The sequence below is a fragment of the Thamnophis elegans genome, chromosome 2, assembly GCF_009769535.1.
Source record: "Thamnophis elegans isolate rThaEle1 chromosome 2, rThaEle1.pri, whole genome shotgun sequence".
Classification (NCBI taxonomy): Eukaryota; Metazoa; Chordata; class Lepidosauria; order Squamata; family Colubridae; genus Thamnophis; species Thamnophis elegans.
In genome coordinates this window covers 6,985,658-7,001,173 of record NC_045542.1, presented here as the reverse complement: position 1 = coordinate 7,001,173, position 15,516 = coordinate 6,985,658, and the positions used below count along the sequence as shown (strand labels likewise).

At 43.0% G+C, this 15,516-nt stretch overlaps 1 protein-coding gene across 1 annotated transcript; it reads right to left on the bottom strand.

Annotated features, from left to right (window-relative positions):
* Window positions 1-691: 691 nt before the first annotated feature.
* RIBC1 (RIB43A domain with coiled-coils 1) lies at window positions 692-15,245 on the bottom strand. Its single transcript, XM_032209561.1, has 8 exons — window positions 15,136-15,245; window positions 14,753-14,887; window positions 12,333-12,414; window positions 5,887-6,231; window positions 5,502-5,620; window positions 4,674-4,901; window positions 3,117-3,283; window positions 692-2,279 (listed from the first exon to the last, which is right to left on the bottom strand). The coding sequence occupies exons 2-8, from the start codon at window positions 14,867-14,869 to the stop codon at window positions 2,198-2,200; spliced, it is 1,140 nt and encodes a 379-aa protein (XP_032065452.1). The 5' UTR covers window positions 14,870-14,887; window positions 15,136-15,245; the 3' UTR covers window positions 692-2,197.
* Window positions 15,246-15,516: the final 271 nt, after the last annotated feature.

The window sequence follows — 15,516 nt, the reverse complement described above, 5'->3', positions numbered from 1 at the left end:
CTCTTAGACCAGTGTTTTTCAACCACTGTGCCGTGGCACACTAGTGTGCCGTGACATAGTGAATAGAGAGAGAGAGGATGTGTATAATTAAGGTGACCAGACGTCCCTAGCAAGGCCGTGGGCTGGCAGTAACCGCCGCGGCTAGCTCCCTCCCCCCCCCCCCCCCGGTCAAAGGTGTCCCTCTTTACCAATCTAAAAATCTGGTCACCTTAATCATGAGGTGAGTGAAGTATTTCATTGAATACACCGGTATTGTGTGATAATAATTTGTTATCCAGAGCAAATTTTTACAATGGCTACTGTATATTTAATGGGCACAGGCAGGCTGTATATGTTATTCAATGGGCAATGGCAGGCTGTAATTAATGGACACAGGGCAGGTTGTATATTCAATGGGCACAGGCAGGACACTGGTAGAATGTATATTATGAGCCTATGAGTTTTGAAGGATTTTAACTCTTGTGTTTTAGCTTGGTTGCTGAATGAGCTAAGGTTTTTGTACTTTTAAAGTTATTGTTGATACCATATTGTTTTTATTGACGCTCTTTTCCACTTACAGAGCTAGTTTACTGTTTTTCTTTGAAATAAATATTCAAAAACATTATTGGTGTCTATTTTTATTTTTGAAATTTACCGGTAGCTGCTGCATTTCCCACCCTAGGCTTATACTCGAGTCAATAACTTTTCCAGTTTTTTGTGGTAAAATTAGGTGCCTCGGCTTATATTCGGATCGACCTATACTCGAGTATATACGGTATTAATTCGTGGTTTATCAAACCATAAATGTCCAGTTATCGACAAATGGCTATGTTGTAAACCATAGTTTGCAGTTGTTGATTGCAAAAATCACCATATAACTTTAACGCATGAATCTCTTGGGGTCATGATATCTATCTTCTCTTATTGAATTTCTGTATTTTGGCAACCCAGACCCACTTCTTGGGGTGTGTGACTTTTTTCTGGGCATAGTTCCTAATATATTTAAAAGCAGGGAATGAGATGAGAGTTAATATAAATTGCTATTTTTACACTAAAAATATGAGATTAAAAGCAGTATTTAATAAATGCAACTTTCAGAGATGTACGTATTGTGAAAGTGATTTGAAAAATGCACTTTGGACTCGGTGCAAGCCCAATACATCCTCATTAAATCAGCCTGAAAATTTGCTTTTTCGTGCTTGTGCTGAAGCCTGAAAACAGTCAGGTTGCTTTAATGAAGAGAAAAATAAGGGCCAGTTTAAATGTATATTTTTAAAATCCTTTTCAAAGTGCACAGAGCTTTGCCCCAATTTTTCAGGGTTTCTGAAGTGCCCCCCTCAAATGCCATATAAAAGATATATGGTAACAAATATTACTTACATCTGGTTTATTGAACTATATGAATACATAGCTTTTTGGTCTTATGACTAATTCCCTTTTTGCTAATTATCCCAGCACTGGGATGAGCATTCCAAAGGATGGGGGAATGGTTAGAAGGCAAATTAAGTGTGAAACTGATTGGTCCTGTCAGTTTCAAGTTGGCTATCCAGGCAAAGGGGTCAGAACGGAAAAGAGAAGACACCATTTCCCACATGTGTCTCCCAATTTAGGGGCTGCTTTGCTTAAGGACAGAGTTGCCAATTCCAACTGTGGTTGCTAAACAAGAACTGCCTATACTATAAGCACAAATGTGGATAAAATATGCATCATAATTCAAACTTTACACCTTGTATCCTGCAAGTTCATATGCAAGTGTACAATTGCAGCATTTACAGGATAATATTGTCGCCACGCATCTGTCATTTTGGCTTGTTGCAAATGCAGATAAATGTAAACGAAGTACTTAACCCACGTGAGATCAAGAAACAAACACTACGGGGTTATAGTTAGCTTTGATTGTACGATGGCTCTTGTTTGTTAAGGAGATAACAAGCAAACTATTATAAAATCATTAAACAATTGATATTTGACATTTTGATTCTCTGAATATGGTATATATACGTACATGTTTTGTGTAATGTTTCATGTAACAAACATCTGATCTTGAAAGTACCCATCCCCTAATTGCAAAGCTCTGCATGGTCACATTTAAACAGGCCCGGGATACATTTCAGGTCCAGGCTGGTACCTCTCTTCTACAGCCACTGGAGACGTCCTTTTTCCATCAGAAAATCAACTTTATTTTGCATACCAAAGCTGTTGCCAGCTGCATCTCCCATCAGCGGCTGCTGGTATTAAACTGTAAATAATAGTGGGCTGTGGGCGCATTGGTGTAGACTTCTTTCTCCAGATACCTCAAGCTGTCAAAGAAAAGAATGTAGTCAGATTTCATGGAAGAGATTATCACCTCCTTTGTCCCTGGGCTGAAATCCTTCATGGACAGAATTTAATCTAGGAATACATAAAAACCAGACGTGTATAATGCATTTCTATAACTGAGTAACTACAGATAGCATCTTGATGCCTCTGGTTTCCTGGCTGAGTAGGTGGGTTTTTTTTAGAGAGTTATGAACAGCATATTTTTTTCAAAATGCAGCTCAGGAAAAAAAGGTATAAAAATTAATGTTTGGCTTCCAGTCTGCCTGTTTTGTTTTTAAGCATGCACCTTCCCATCTGCACCTTAATTTTGAAGCCACATTATTATTAATGAAATCTGTATACCTCCCAACGAGTATAATTGGTTCACAAATCATCATCATTAATAAAACAATATGGGAATAAACAAGAAAGAATAAAAGAGAACGAAGCAGACAGGAAGAAAAACAAGCCCACACAACCTAACGGGGCTTTTAATTATTCTTGCCGAAGGCCTAGTTGAAGTAACTAAGGCTTTCAGGCCTTTTGAAATATCAGCAGGATGGGTGTGTGTGTGTGTGTGTTTTGAACTGGATCTTGGGGAAGCTCATTCCGGACAGCAGACGCTGCAACAGAACAGGCATATTCTGGAGGCCTTTTGGGTGAAAGGCTGAATTTAATTGGAAGCATTCCCAGCATGCCCAACAGGAGTTCAAAGATTGTGCTTGAAGAGCTCTGCTCTTTCCCATCTTAGCAATTTCTCACTCTGTTGCCCGCCTAGCTTAAACCCAGGGAAATGCATTTCACCCTTCTGTGTAATGTTTTACCCCTGGACAACTTACTTGGCTTTCTGTGCCTCAGCCAATTCGTGGTTGTAACCGTCCAGGCTCTTCTTCAGTTGCTCACGGAAATGCTGTTCCTGCTCCTCCATCTGCATGGCTGCACGATCCGCCAGTTCCCTCTGTCTGTCCCACTCGGCATCCCGTTGCCTTTCAAGTTGCCGAAGTCTCTGCGCATGAAATGTGAGAACAGATCCATTGGGAGGGCAATCCCCGGTTCCCCATTTCAGCACCCCAGGAACTGAAACAGGAGATGTAAGCAAGTTATTGTACTGTACTCTCAACTTCTGCCCCGCGTTGCCACATATCTAGGCGGAGCTCACACAAACCTGAGCTTTTGAAAGGATTCGCTGAGATACAGGAGGTGTGAAGCACTTTCCAACAGTTGAAACTGCAAGATGTGTAAGAATGAATTAGCTGGCTTCCAGGTTTTGTCACCCACCCCTCTCATACAATTATGGGCCAAGGAAATGTACTGACTAATAATGCTAGCCTCAAGGAAAGGGAAATATAATATACTTTAAATGAGGACTTTTATAAGACCATATTCTTTCCCCGAAATAACTGTTAGAAAAAAGATCCATTACTGAAGAGAGACGAGAGACATTTATTAGGCTGTGGTTATTATTAGGTTCATTTGTCTCCATTCTTTTTCCTTAACTGTAGATTCACAGAGCAAGTAGCCTGCATGTTTAAGACATTGTCTAGACTCTAGAGAGTGTTTCTCAATCTTCACAGTTTCTATACAGTATGTGTAGACTTCAGATCTCAGAATTGCCCAGCCAGTCTACACATTTTAAGTTTCGGATGCAGAGAGAACACACTTTTGCCCTAAAATAAGCTGAGAGAATTGCAACTCCAGGATCACTTAAACCTCTCAGTCCAAGTTCAAAGCCTCCGTACAAACAATTCGTATGTCTGGCAGAATTATTCTTCCCTCCCAAGGAAACAAAAGAATCTTCACGTCCATTAAGATCTTACAGTATCGTGCAGTTCCTAAGAATGTTTATGGGATAATCACAGAACTAGGTCCTCCTCCTACCTTGATCGATTATGAATTATTAGCCGAGTGCAGGTCAATCCAGGCTAACACAAATATATTTTTACTATGCAAAACCTTACCTATTACTAGTAGTCCTCGATTTACAACAGTTCGTATAGTAACTATTGGAAGTTATAACAGCACTGAGAAAAGTGACTACCATTTTTCATACAACCATTACACCGTCTCCATGGTCGCGTGATCAAAATCCAGAAACTTGGCAACTGACTCCTACTTATGCGGCTGTAGTGCCCTGGGGTCACGCGATCACCGTTTGCGACCTGAAAGCCAGATTCACTTAACAACGGTGTCACTAATGTAAAGACTGCAGCGATTTATTAAACCACTGGCAAGAAAGGTCATCAAATGGAGCAAAAATCACTTAACTGTCTCGCTTAGCAACAGAAATTTTAGGCTCGGTTATGTATGTTGAGGACTCCCTGTCCCTGTTTCCCATGTTGGCGGTCATTCCCCCACAGGGACTAGTTCTCCTCCGCCCTCCCCTTCTTATCCCTCACCTGGTTTTCATGGCACTGTTGTTTCTGCATTTGCCACACCGCCTGCAGCTGCTCAGGGCTCATCCCCTTCCAGCGGTCGGTAATCACACGGTTTGACCCCAACGAGCTTTTCGCAACGCTGGGGTCTTCCGACAGGAGGTTGCCCGTCAGGTGGTTATGGATCTCAGCATAGTTATCATCCTGCTCACGCTGCTGGGATACACGTTGCTGCTCTGCAACCTCTGCAGCCTGGTTCAGGGGGCAAAAGAAAGGAGATGAGCTACGAAGGGGCTGGCATTCCCTTGGTTCCACCACAAAACCGCGGACGACAAAATCGCGGACGACAAAATCGCGTATGTGACGTCATCACAGCGCGACGAAAAAGATAGAAAAATGTAAAAATAAAGCGAAAACCTTACCCTAACCCCCCCAAACCTAACCCTAACCCTAAACCTAACCCTAAACCTAACCCTTAACCTAACGAAAAACCTAACGCTAACCCTTAACGCTAAACGTAACGCTAACGCGCTAAACCTAACCCTAACCCTAACCCTTAACCTAACCCTAACCCTAACCCTTACCCTTATGTGAATCGGCTTGCTGTAATTTAATTTTTATTTCAATTTTTTGATCTTTTTCGTCGCGTTGTGATGACGTCACATACGCGCTTTCGTCAGCCGCGCTTTTGTGGAATGCGGTTTTGACGGGTCACGCATTCCCTTCACCCACCCACCCCCTTAGTGAGCTGTCGGGAGACAGCAGGGACACGAAATCTTCCAACTTTCACCTTCCTCGAGGCAGTGTCCTGGGACAGGGCATAGAGGAACGGCTGGGAGAACCCAAAAGTACCTGGGCTCGGTTAAAGTCTGCTAATGCCATGGCTTTAGCCCTGCGACATTCTTCCTCCAATTGCGCCAGCTCCCAGGCTCGCAAATCCAGCTCGATTCTTTTCTTGCCTTCCAGATTATCTGCAAGGTTGGGAGGGTGTAAAACACGTGCAATGCAAAGACAATCCCTACAAAACATATCCCGTTGGATTACAGATGATCAAATTACAGCTGTGGATATTGTTCTTTGCCTATACCCAAATGGTTTGTGGCAGAGCCAGCAGAGGGAGCAGCTGGATGTTATTTTCCATAGTGGCAGCTGCAGAGCAACTTTCCTTTTGTTGGCCTCATGGACGGGCAGTTCCTCCCAAGAACAACTCTGCTACTCATTCCCAATTCACACGTACCCGCATATCGTTGATCAGCAAGTTCCTTATTCCGTTCATTTCTCTGCTCCTCCAGCGCCTGCTTGTTCTGCTCCTTCTGCAGTTTTTCGCGGGCAACTGCATTCAGATCCTCACCAGCAAAGCACTGCAAGCTAGAAGGGCCACAGCGTGGGTCGTCATCACGCACACGGGCCGGCTGACCTTTGCGTACCGCCTCAGGGTCGTGGATATCCCATTCCCGCCGCATAGAAGGCTGCTGCTCCCGCTCACGGAACTCCACCACATGCTGGCATAACAGCTTCTTCCGCCGCTGCTCCTCTTCCTCTAACATCTGGGCAACCTTGTCACACTGCACCCTGTCTGCATCTGTACAAACAAGTTAGGACAGTGCTACGCAGTGCACAATTTGTGCCATGTGCCCCTCTGGAATAAAATAGGATGGGCCTTCTGAGTGAAGAGGTGGGGTGGATATTCTGCACCAAAATTAATAAAAAATTAACCTGCAGAAAATCCAAACTGTATGGAAATGAAAACCTAACAAATTCCCAAGCACACCAACGCTGTTTGCCCGAGGGCTCATTTTAAATAATTCAGCAGCTGCTATCTTTGGCTTCTATCTTTTTCTTTGAGTATTGCATCCCTTGTAAATATGTTTTAATAATATACAGTTGATCCCATTGTCAAAATTATTGCATCCAGTTTTCTATGACCTTTATTGATCTGTAGAAATTTGGGGCTTATACTGCAATTATAGCAACTGTCTATTGAGTTTGAACTGTCAAGTCTCCATATATTATACTTAACTACGGTTAATTTATCAATAGGTTAATATATTGGATAAACTAACTATCCAATTAGCCCAACAATGTAAATAAATCACGGCTTGATTCACACAACAGTAAGCCAGATACACACCTTTTACAAAGTTTACGATGTTATATAAATGCAGTCACAGCTTAGGTCAGGGTGTCAAATTCAAGGCCCAGGGGCCTTTTTTTTTTTTTAAATGCTTTTATTAAGACTTATAGGCCGCCCTTCTCCCTGAGGGGACTCAGGGAGGCTTACAATCATAAGGGAAGGGTGTGCAGCGACAAGGGACAAACAATAAGTGACCAAAAATAAGATAGTAAAACCACAACATGCATTCAACAGTCAGCACTCGGGCGGGTAAATTAGAACCTATCCCCAGGCCTGCTGGGAGAGCCAGGTCTTGAGGGCTGTGCGGAAGGTCTGGATGGTGGTGAGGGTACGGATCTCAACGGGGAGATCGTTCCACAGGGTCGGAGCTGCAACAGAAAAGGCTCTCCAACAGAAGATCTGGCCAGCGGAGTACTTAAATCTGGCCTGCGGGGCAGCCCTGAAAACCGAAGGACCGGCCCGTGGTGCTTCTGCCAGCGAAAACGGGCTCCCAAACTCTGTTTTCAGCTGCCACGGCCTCCTGCAATCCTCTGCCAAGGAAAATGGAGCTCAGGAGCCTATTTTCGCTGGCAGAGCTCTCTGGCTGCCACTACAAGTGACGTCGAGCTGGCCATGCCCTCCCAGCTCCCCCCCCCCCAGGTCAAACACAATCCTGATGCAGCCCTCAATAAAATCGAATTTGACACCCCTGGTTTAGGTATTGAAGGGCTACTGTCCTCCATCATTAGAAGCTTTCTTTATACAGTGTCTGTTTCTAATTGCTTCCTTTTCAATGCAATAATGGTGTTACTGATTGATCTTTCGTTAATGACTTCCTGTTTCCATGCAAAAAGTGACTTATTTTCTCCTTATTACAGGCAGTCCTCGACTTACGACCACAATTGAGCCCAAAATTTGTTGCTAAGTGAGACATTAAGTGAGTTTTGTACCATTTTATGACCTTCCTTGCCACAGTTGTTAAGTGAATCACTGAAGCTTTTAAATTAGTACCGCGGTTGTGAAGTGAATCTAGTTTCCCCCTTGACTTTGCTTGTCAGAAGGTTGCAAAAGGGGATCACATGATGACCCTGGGGACACGGAAACCAACATACACGTGAATCAGTTGCCAAGCATCTGAATTCTGATCCCATGACCATGGGGATGCTATACCAGTTGTAAGTGTGGAAAGCGGTCGTAAGTCACTTTTTTCAGGGCTGCTGTAACTTCAAATGGCCACGAAACAAACTGCTACAAGTTGAGAACTACCTGTAGTTTTGTCATCTGCACTGACCCCCCCCGTTGATTTTCAACCATAATTGGAATGATGGGATCAGAAAACACATTAAATTGCACTAAATCAGAATATCATACTAAAGCTGCAATTCTGAGATTGCATGGCTGAATTCTGATTGCATTTTTCCCGGCTGACCTTTTGCAGTATGTGGGTGTTAATGCTGAGAAAGATTTCTATCCCTCTCCCACACCTAACCTCATTCCCCCCCCCTCCCCAAATGGCAGAACATTTCACCCACGCCGATTCAACATGACACTATCAACAAGATTTCCCAAGAAGCTCTAAAAAATAGGGATGCTAACTACATCCACCCAGGAATTGCTCATTCCTACATTTACAAATCACAGTGATGAATTAACTGGGCCCTCACATTAAGTCATAATGTGGTTTGTTTTGATTTCGTATGCTGATTTAGACAATTAAGTATAGTTCTGTTAATTGAGGCTGATGGGTTATGTGTTATGTGAATATTCAGACAACCTTATTTGGCCTTGCTGATCTTTACAGTTTTGAACGGTTGAGGCCCAAATATTTAAGGGATAGTTTTCCTTTTGTCTACTTGTTCAGGGCACTGTGTTTCCTGATAAATGAAGGTAGGGAGGTTGTGTAAGAAAGGGCACTTCATCTTATGGCACCTCACATGAGGAATTCTCACTTTAAGCAGGCTCCTCCACCCTTTCATTGCCTAGTGCAGTGTTTCTCAACCTTGACAACTTGAAGTCCTGTGGACTTCAACTCCCAGAATTCCCCAGCCAGCATAGCTATGCTGGCTGGGGGATTCTGGGAGTTGAAGTCCACAGGACTTCAAGTTGCCAAGGTTGAGAAACACTGGCCTAGTGCCTTCCTTCTCTGTGCTAATTATTGCATTTTATTGTCTCTTAATTTATAATTCACGAAGAATTATGTTTGCCATAGGGCTACAGGCTACAATAACACTGCTCTATTGAGCGAATAAGCAACAGAAGCTAAAGGAGAAAGCTATCAATGCTGCAAAGGAGCTTTACTTAGGGTATTGTTGAATAAACATTAGAGATGGAGCTTATCCATAGGAAATAATCAGTATAGATAATGTAAAGCTATATGAAATGCTGTGTATACTGCTATTTTAAAAGAGCCCGAATTTTCTTGATGGTCCCTTCCAAGAAGCTACCTCACAGACGTTTCTGAACTATTCTAATTTGGAGCATTTTGATGATACGATGCTCACATAGTCCCAGCTAAGTACTTACATACTGTACTTCCAAGTCTCTGTAATTATAATGAGTAAGAAGCCAAGGTTATTTTATAGTCTCCAAAATAAGAATGGAGATTTACAACCTTTCTGCACTTCTGCAAAATGTTAGCAGAGGTACCGCCCTGCTTTGTAAAGACAGATGTATAGATTTGAAGCACACTTCAACCTTATTTCATTCAACCACCTCCCCATAGAATATGATTCTAAAGCCATTATCAGTTAACTCAGGCTGTCTCCAACACAGGAGATGCCAAAAGTGTCTCCTAGAAAAAAACAATGATGATACCCGAGGGTAACATAAATGTTCAACTAACTCGAGTGAATTTTATCTATTTATTACTTCCCAAATGCATGGCTCGGTAATACAGTGCAGTTAGGTTGTTTTTATAATGGATAGAAGAAATAAAATATAAGGAGCTCAGCAGGGAAGCTGCTGCTCTGTCTCAACTCCGCTTCCTCAATAATAAGCATACTTTATGGAACTATTGTAAACTTAAGGCTCTAAAGGTTTGAAGCGGAAACACCTGTTGAAAAATTTTCTGCCGGGATGTACTCTGTATTTTAAGATATTTGGAGGAAGCCCTGCACTTGCTGCTGTGGAAGGGCATCACAGCTTGGCTACAACCCAAGAAGTCATGGCTTTCTTATTAAATGCTTCAGATGTACCTCATCACAAAGAACTTTGGTTGTGACTTTCGTTGTTCATAACTTACCACAATGCAGGCCTTTATTCCTTCTTATTTTATCAATATACAATGAAAGTACCGTATATACTCGAGTATAAGCCGACCCGAATATAAGCCGAGGCACCTAATTTTACCACAAAAAAACTGGAAAAGTTATTGACTCGAGTATAAGCCTAGGGTGGGAAATGCAGCAGCTACCGATAAATTTCAAAAATAAAAATAGATACCAATAATGCCATTGCCCATTGAATAACATATACAGCCTGCCTGTGCCCATTAAATATACAGTAGCCATTGTAAAAATTTGCTCTGCATAACAAATTATTATCACACAATACCGGTGCATTCAATGAAATACTTCACTCACCTCATGATGCTGATGTCCCGCTGTGATGATGATGTCCCGCCTCCTATGACACACGGCACAGTGATTCCTATCATTGGATCACTGTACCAGAGGAGGTGGGACATCGCTATGTGGCTGCTTGCCATAACAAGGAGGAGGTGGGACATCGTTGCAGAGCGGCAGGAGGGGGAGGAAGGGGAATCGTAAGACAGCCCTGCATTACATTAGAACGTGAGGAGGGGGGATGGTGCAGTGCGCGCTGCGTGGCAAACTGACACAGAGGGAGGGGAAACTCAGGGGCGCTGGGCCATTCACGAGCGTCACCCAGCGGCATGGCCCCGCCCCTTTTTCTCCTCCATTTCGGGCAAATTTTTCACTGACTCGAGTATAAGCCGAGGCGGCTTTTTTCAGCCCAAAAAGTGGGCTGAAAAACTAGGCTTATACTTGAGTATATACAGTGAGACCCCAGACCTTCCATGGAAGCTATTTCAAAGTTTCACTGCCAATAAATCCTTCTGCCTGAGAACTGTGATACACCTTTGATATGACGTAAAGCTTCCTTCTTTCTGGGAACTATTTCAGTACTAGTTCATTATGATACCATCCACCAGCTTTTACTGCATATTTCACATGGTAAGGCACAACAAAGAAATATTGTGAGGCCCAACTACATTTTTCTTGTTAGGCTGACTAGTTTTTAAAATTAAACCCTCAAATGCAGATGCTGAGCTTAGAAAAATTCTGGTTAAAACTCAGAAGACAGTGAAGTGAGTTTATCTATTTATTTGGCTGATATTCTGCTCTGGTTCTAAGTGGCTCCGAGCATTTTACAGGCCTATAACCAATAATTAGGTTAAAACAACATACAATCTTATCATCACAAATTTCCCAACATCAAGGAATTAGCCACACGTATAAGACATTCATCTATCACGGGGGAACAAATATAACTTCTCAGGCCTCAAGTGCCTACTGAAAAAGACAGGTCTTAACAGCTTTGGAGAAAGCTGAAAGAGTTGGAGTCTGCTTGGTACCAGGGACCACCTTGAGATCCCTGCAGTTGTCACAAAGGGTCTCGATCAGAGGTGGGTTCCTACCAGTTCGCACCTATTCGGTAGAACCGGTTCGTTAAATCTACTGAACCGGTTAGAAGAGGTTCCACCAGTGGACCCGGAAAGCAGGCCACACCTACAGAAGAGGTTCCAAATTTTTTTGAAACCCACCACTGGTCCTTGGATATGATTATTCTACACTATCATGCTCATATTTATAAAACTCGGTGCCTCTGTGAAAGGTAAGGATGACTACTGCGTTTGTGGTGCAATCAGAACTTTGCGTGTGTTGAAGTTGTTTTAACGCAAACCAAAGATGCCTTTTAAAAAACAAGTTTACATCATATTCTTATGCATGCCAGTGCTGTGTGTGAGGTAATTTAAGGTGGTTCTGACAAGTGTCGTTGGCATCTTCATATCCGGTCACATGGGCGGCAAGCCACTCCCATCCGGTCACATGGGCGGAAAGCCACTCCCACAAAGGAGGCCACACCCACAGAATAGGTTTAAACAATTTTTGAAACCCACCACTGGTCTGGATCGAGAGAGAGAACCTGCTTTCAAATCTTAATGGATGGACAGAGAAGTGGGATGTGGGGAAAGTTCTGCTGTTTTTTTCTCCAGCAGACCATGCCAGGAGATTTTTCCCCAGCTTCATTTGCCAAAATGGTAGACTGGTCCTATTGTACCGGTTTCTCATAGCTATCACTAGAATCTTCTTTTCTTTAAAAAAAAATATAATTAAAACTATACAATTCTATGTATGGCTACTCCAAAATAATTCTCACAAGTTAAATGCAACGCTCATAGACTCAGTCAGTCAGCGAGGATGTCAGTCTTTAAGATTCTTCTCACTGCTCTTAATGAGTTAAACAAATTTCACTTTGCCAACATGTTTTTCCATAAAATTAACCAAGAATCCAGGGCAGGTTCAATACAGTGGACCAGACAGGCTTACCAAAAGCTTCCTCTCTTCGCTTCTCTGTATTCTCTCTCAGTTTGCGCTCTTCCACTTGCCTCTTCAAGCCTTCTGTGTCCACCTTGACGGCAAGGGACATAAATGACCATGCAGCTTAATAGCAAAATAAGGTGAGGAAACTCCTCAGCAAATAGGATGCTCCCCTCCCACTTCATCCAACTGCTGTAAAAGCAATTTTAAAGACTGTATATTATGGCAAAATAACAAGACCTGCTTTATCTAGGGCCATCATATCTAAAAAAATCTGAACAACCACTACATGGCAGCAATGAACAGTTGGGTTGGTCTTCAGGAAAGCACTGAAGACCTGGCTTTTCCCCCAAGTACCTGGGCCAAGATGTTGACAGAACTTTCAGAGGGTGATTGTGAAATGGTGATTGGGGTTTAACTTTATTTTAAATTGTTTCATTGTATTGTGTTTTTGTTTACAGTGCAAAAGTTTGTTAAAGACGAATCTGGCAGTTAAAAAAATAGTACTTTTCACCTCCTTTCATGATTTGCCTTACTCTTTCAGATCACCTAAAAGGCCCTGTTAGGTCTCTCATCATTAGAATTTTGCTTGGCAAGAACACATTGGACCTGATTTTTAACTTTTTTTTTTTTTGCAGCTGGTGGTGAGTTACGTTTCAATATCTTGCTTTAGTGCATTTCAAAATTCCAAGTCTCTTTACTTTTCTGATGAAATGCCTTTAACTGCCAATTTTGCAATGTAAATTAAAAGTAGAAAATGATTTTGACTTAAGAATTGCAGGAACCAAACCAATTGTGGTTTAACATTTGTAAGGTGTTTAGTTTTATAATTTTAACAGAGTTTTCTATACTGTTTTAACTTTGGATTGAGAGCCAGCCAGAACTGGTTACAAGATGGGCAGTTACATAAATGTTTTAGATAAGTAAACCTTGATTAAACAATGGCTTTATGCTGTGTATCAACCCAATCTCTTTTTATTACACTTTTTTGTGGAGATGTAGTTCAAGCAATTCAATTTTGCATTAAATTTTCATGATGCTGAAGGTGAAATTGGAGCCCTATTTCCTTCTTATATTATTTCAATGAGTTCAACGCTAACAAAATCCAAATGGCATGCCACAAAGAAACCCATTTTCTCCATTCAAAATCCAATTCATGGTAATCCTGTACATTTATTCAGTTTTAGAGATCTCCAGCCCAAAGTGAATCATAGATTTCCATACACTGCCTTTACATCTAAGTTTAAATGGAGTTTCTTAACCCCTTTTTTCAGCTTTCCACAATGCTGTATTTAAATCAGTAAACCAAGGTTGGCATGTATAGGGTAGAATCAGAAACCCATTTCAAATCATGTTTGCTTGGCTTGCAAGGTGCACATTAAACACTGCTTTCTGGGTTCTTTTCAGATATCAATCCCAACAAAGCATATATGTAGTCAGTGGCTTCCCGTTGCACATCATCGACTGAACATTAATTTGTCTACAAAGCCACGTTCATATTCAGGAAGGTTAGCAAGCAGATGAATTCCTATCCCTGGTGAGCTCCTTTCCTGGGGCTTCCAGTGGAGGCACCCCTTTTCCCAATGAGTCTATGACAGTGTTTCTCAACCTTGGCGACTTTAAGCTGTGCTGGCTGGGGGATTCTGGGAATTGAAGTCCACAGGACTTAAAGTCGCCAAGGTTGAGAAACACTGGTCTATGACAATTTGCTGTGGCCAACTCACTATGGGTCAACTCACCACAGCCAAGTCGCCACGGCTAACTTACTGTGGCCAATTTGCCACGGCCAACTCACTACAAGACAAGAGTTACACACTTATATCGAAGGACTAACGATGGAATAGGATCATTAAAGAAAGGATGCCAAAGGAGGGACCAAATGAAATCTGAATGACAAAAATGAAAACATTTTTTTTTTAAAAAAAAACCTGCACTTCAGCTGACTGCAGTTCGTCGGTTCAAATCTCACCAGCTCAAGGTTGACTCAGCCTTCCATCCTTCCGAGTGGGTAAAATGAGGACCCGGATTGTTGTTGGGGGCGATATGCTGACTCTGTAAACCGCTTAGAGAGGGCTGAAAGCCCTATGAAGCGGTATATGTGTCTAACTGCTATTGCTAGTTCAGCGGTTCAAATCTCACCGGCTCAAGGTTGACTCAGGCTTCCATCCTTTCCGAGGTGGGTGAAATGAGGACCCGGATTGTTGTTGGGGGCGATATGCTGACTCTGTAAACCGCTTAGAGAGGGCTGAAAGCCCTATGAAGCGGTATATAAGTCTTAACTGCTATTGCTATAAAAAATTATTTTAAATCATGAAATTGAATTGATAAATTGTCCCTGGGCGAGTTTGCTGTGTTGAGGTGACCAGAACGAGTTGGCCGCGGCCAGTTGTCCCATTCCGTCTCCCCATACCCCACTCAGGGTGTCTTACCCCTATTGTACGGTAACGGGCATTGAAGATGCGGCTCTGTCTCTGCTTCTCCCGGTTCCGTCGGGCTTCAACAGCAGCCGCCTCTCTCAGGTCGGCCTGAAGGTCCACCTTATACATCGTGGCACCCGGGACAGGCTGCGAGAAACGTTAGAAACGTCTGACCGGCCGTTCGGAGATCCCCTAACGACCGAGCGACTTCTCTGGATTCTGTGCCAGTGACAAATCGATCGATTTGGGGGGGGGGGAGAAGGAGGGGGGAGATTTCCTTTGCTTATGAGAAAACCCGCAGAAGTTCAGAGTTAGGCGGATCCCTAGTAATACAAGATCACTGGGGAGGCCTGTCTGCGATCCTTTCGAACTGACGGTTTGCGAATTCAAATAACCTGCAATTAGGAGCCGGGAGCACGGACTGAAATATAACCGCCTCCCGCGATCTTCTTTCGGCAGGTTGTGTTGATGTCCCGTTTCTATGGCAACCGCTTCGCCTCCTCTCCCTTTTTCAAGCGGATGTAGTCGATCTACCGGAAGGTCGGTTTATGCAAATTTAGAAGTGAAAAGCCTATCAGCGAGCGGCAAAGCGAGCGCGCCTTTGGGCGGAGACCACCGCTAGGGGGTAGGCGAGAACAGCTTGGTGTATACTAACGCCTCGAGGAGGGGACAGCCAATCAAATCTCTGGTGTTTCGAAGGAGGCGTGGCTGAAGCGGGAGCGCTCCCGGGTTTGCGGGGTTGAGAACGTAGCGGCGAGGTCTCGCGAGATTTTCGC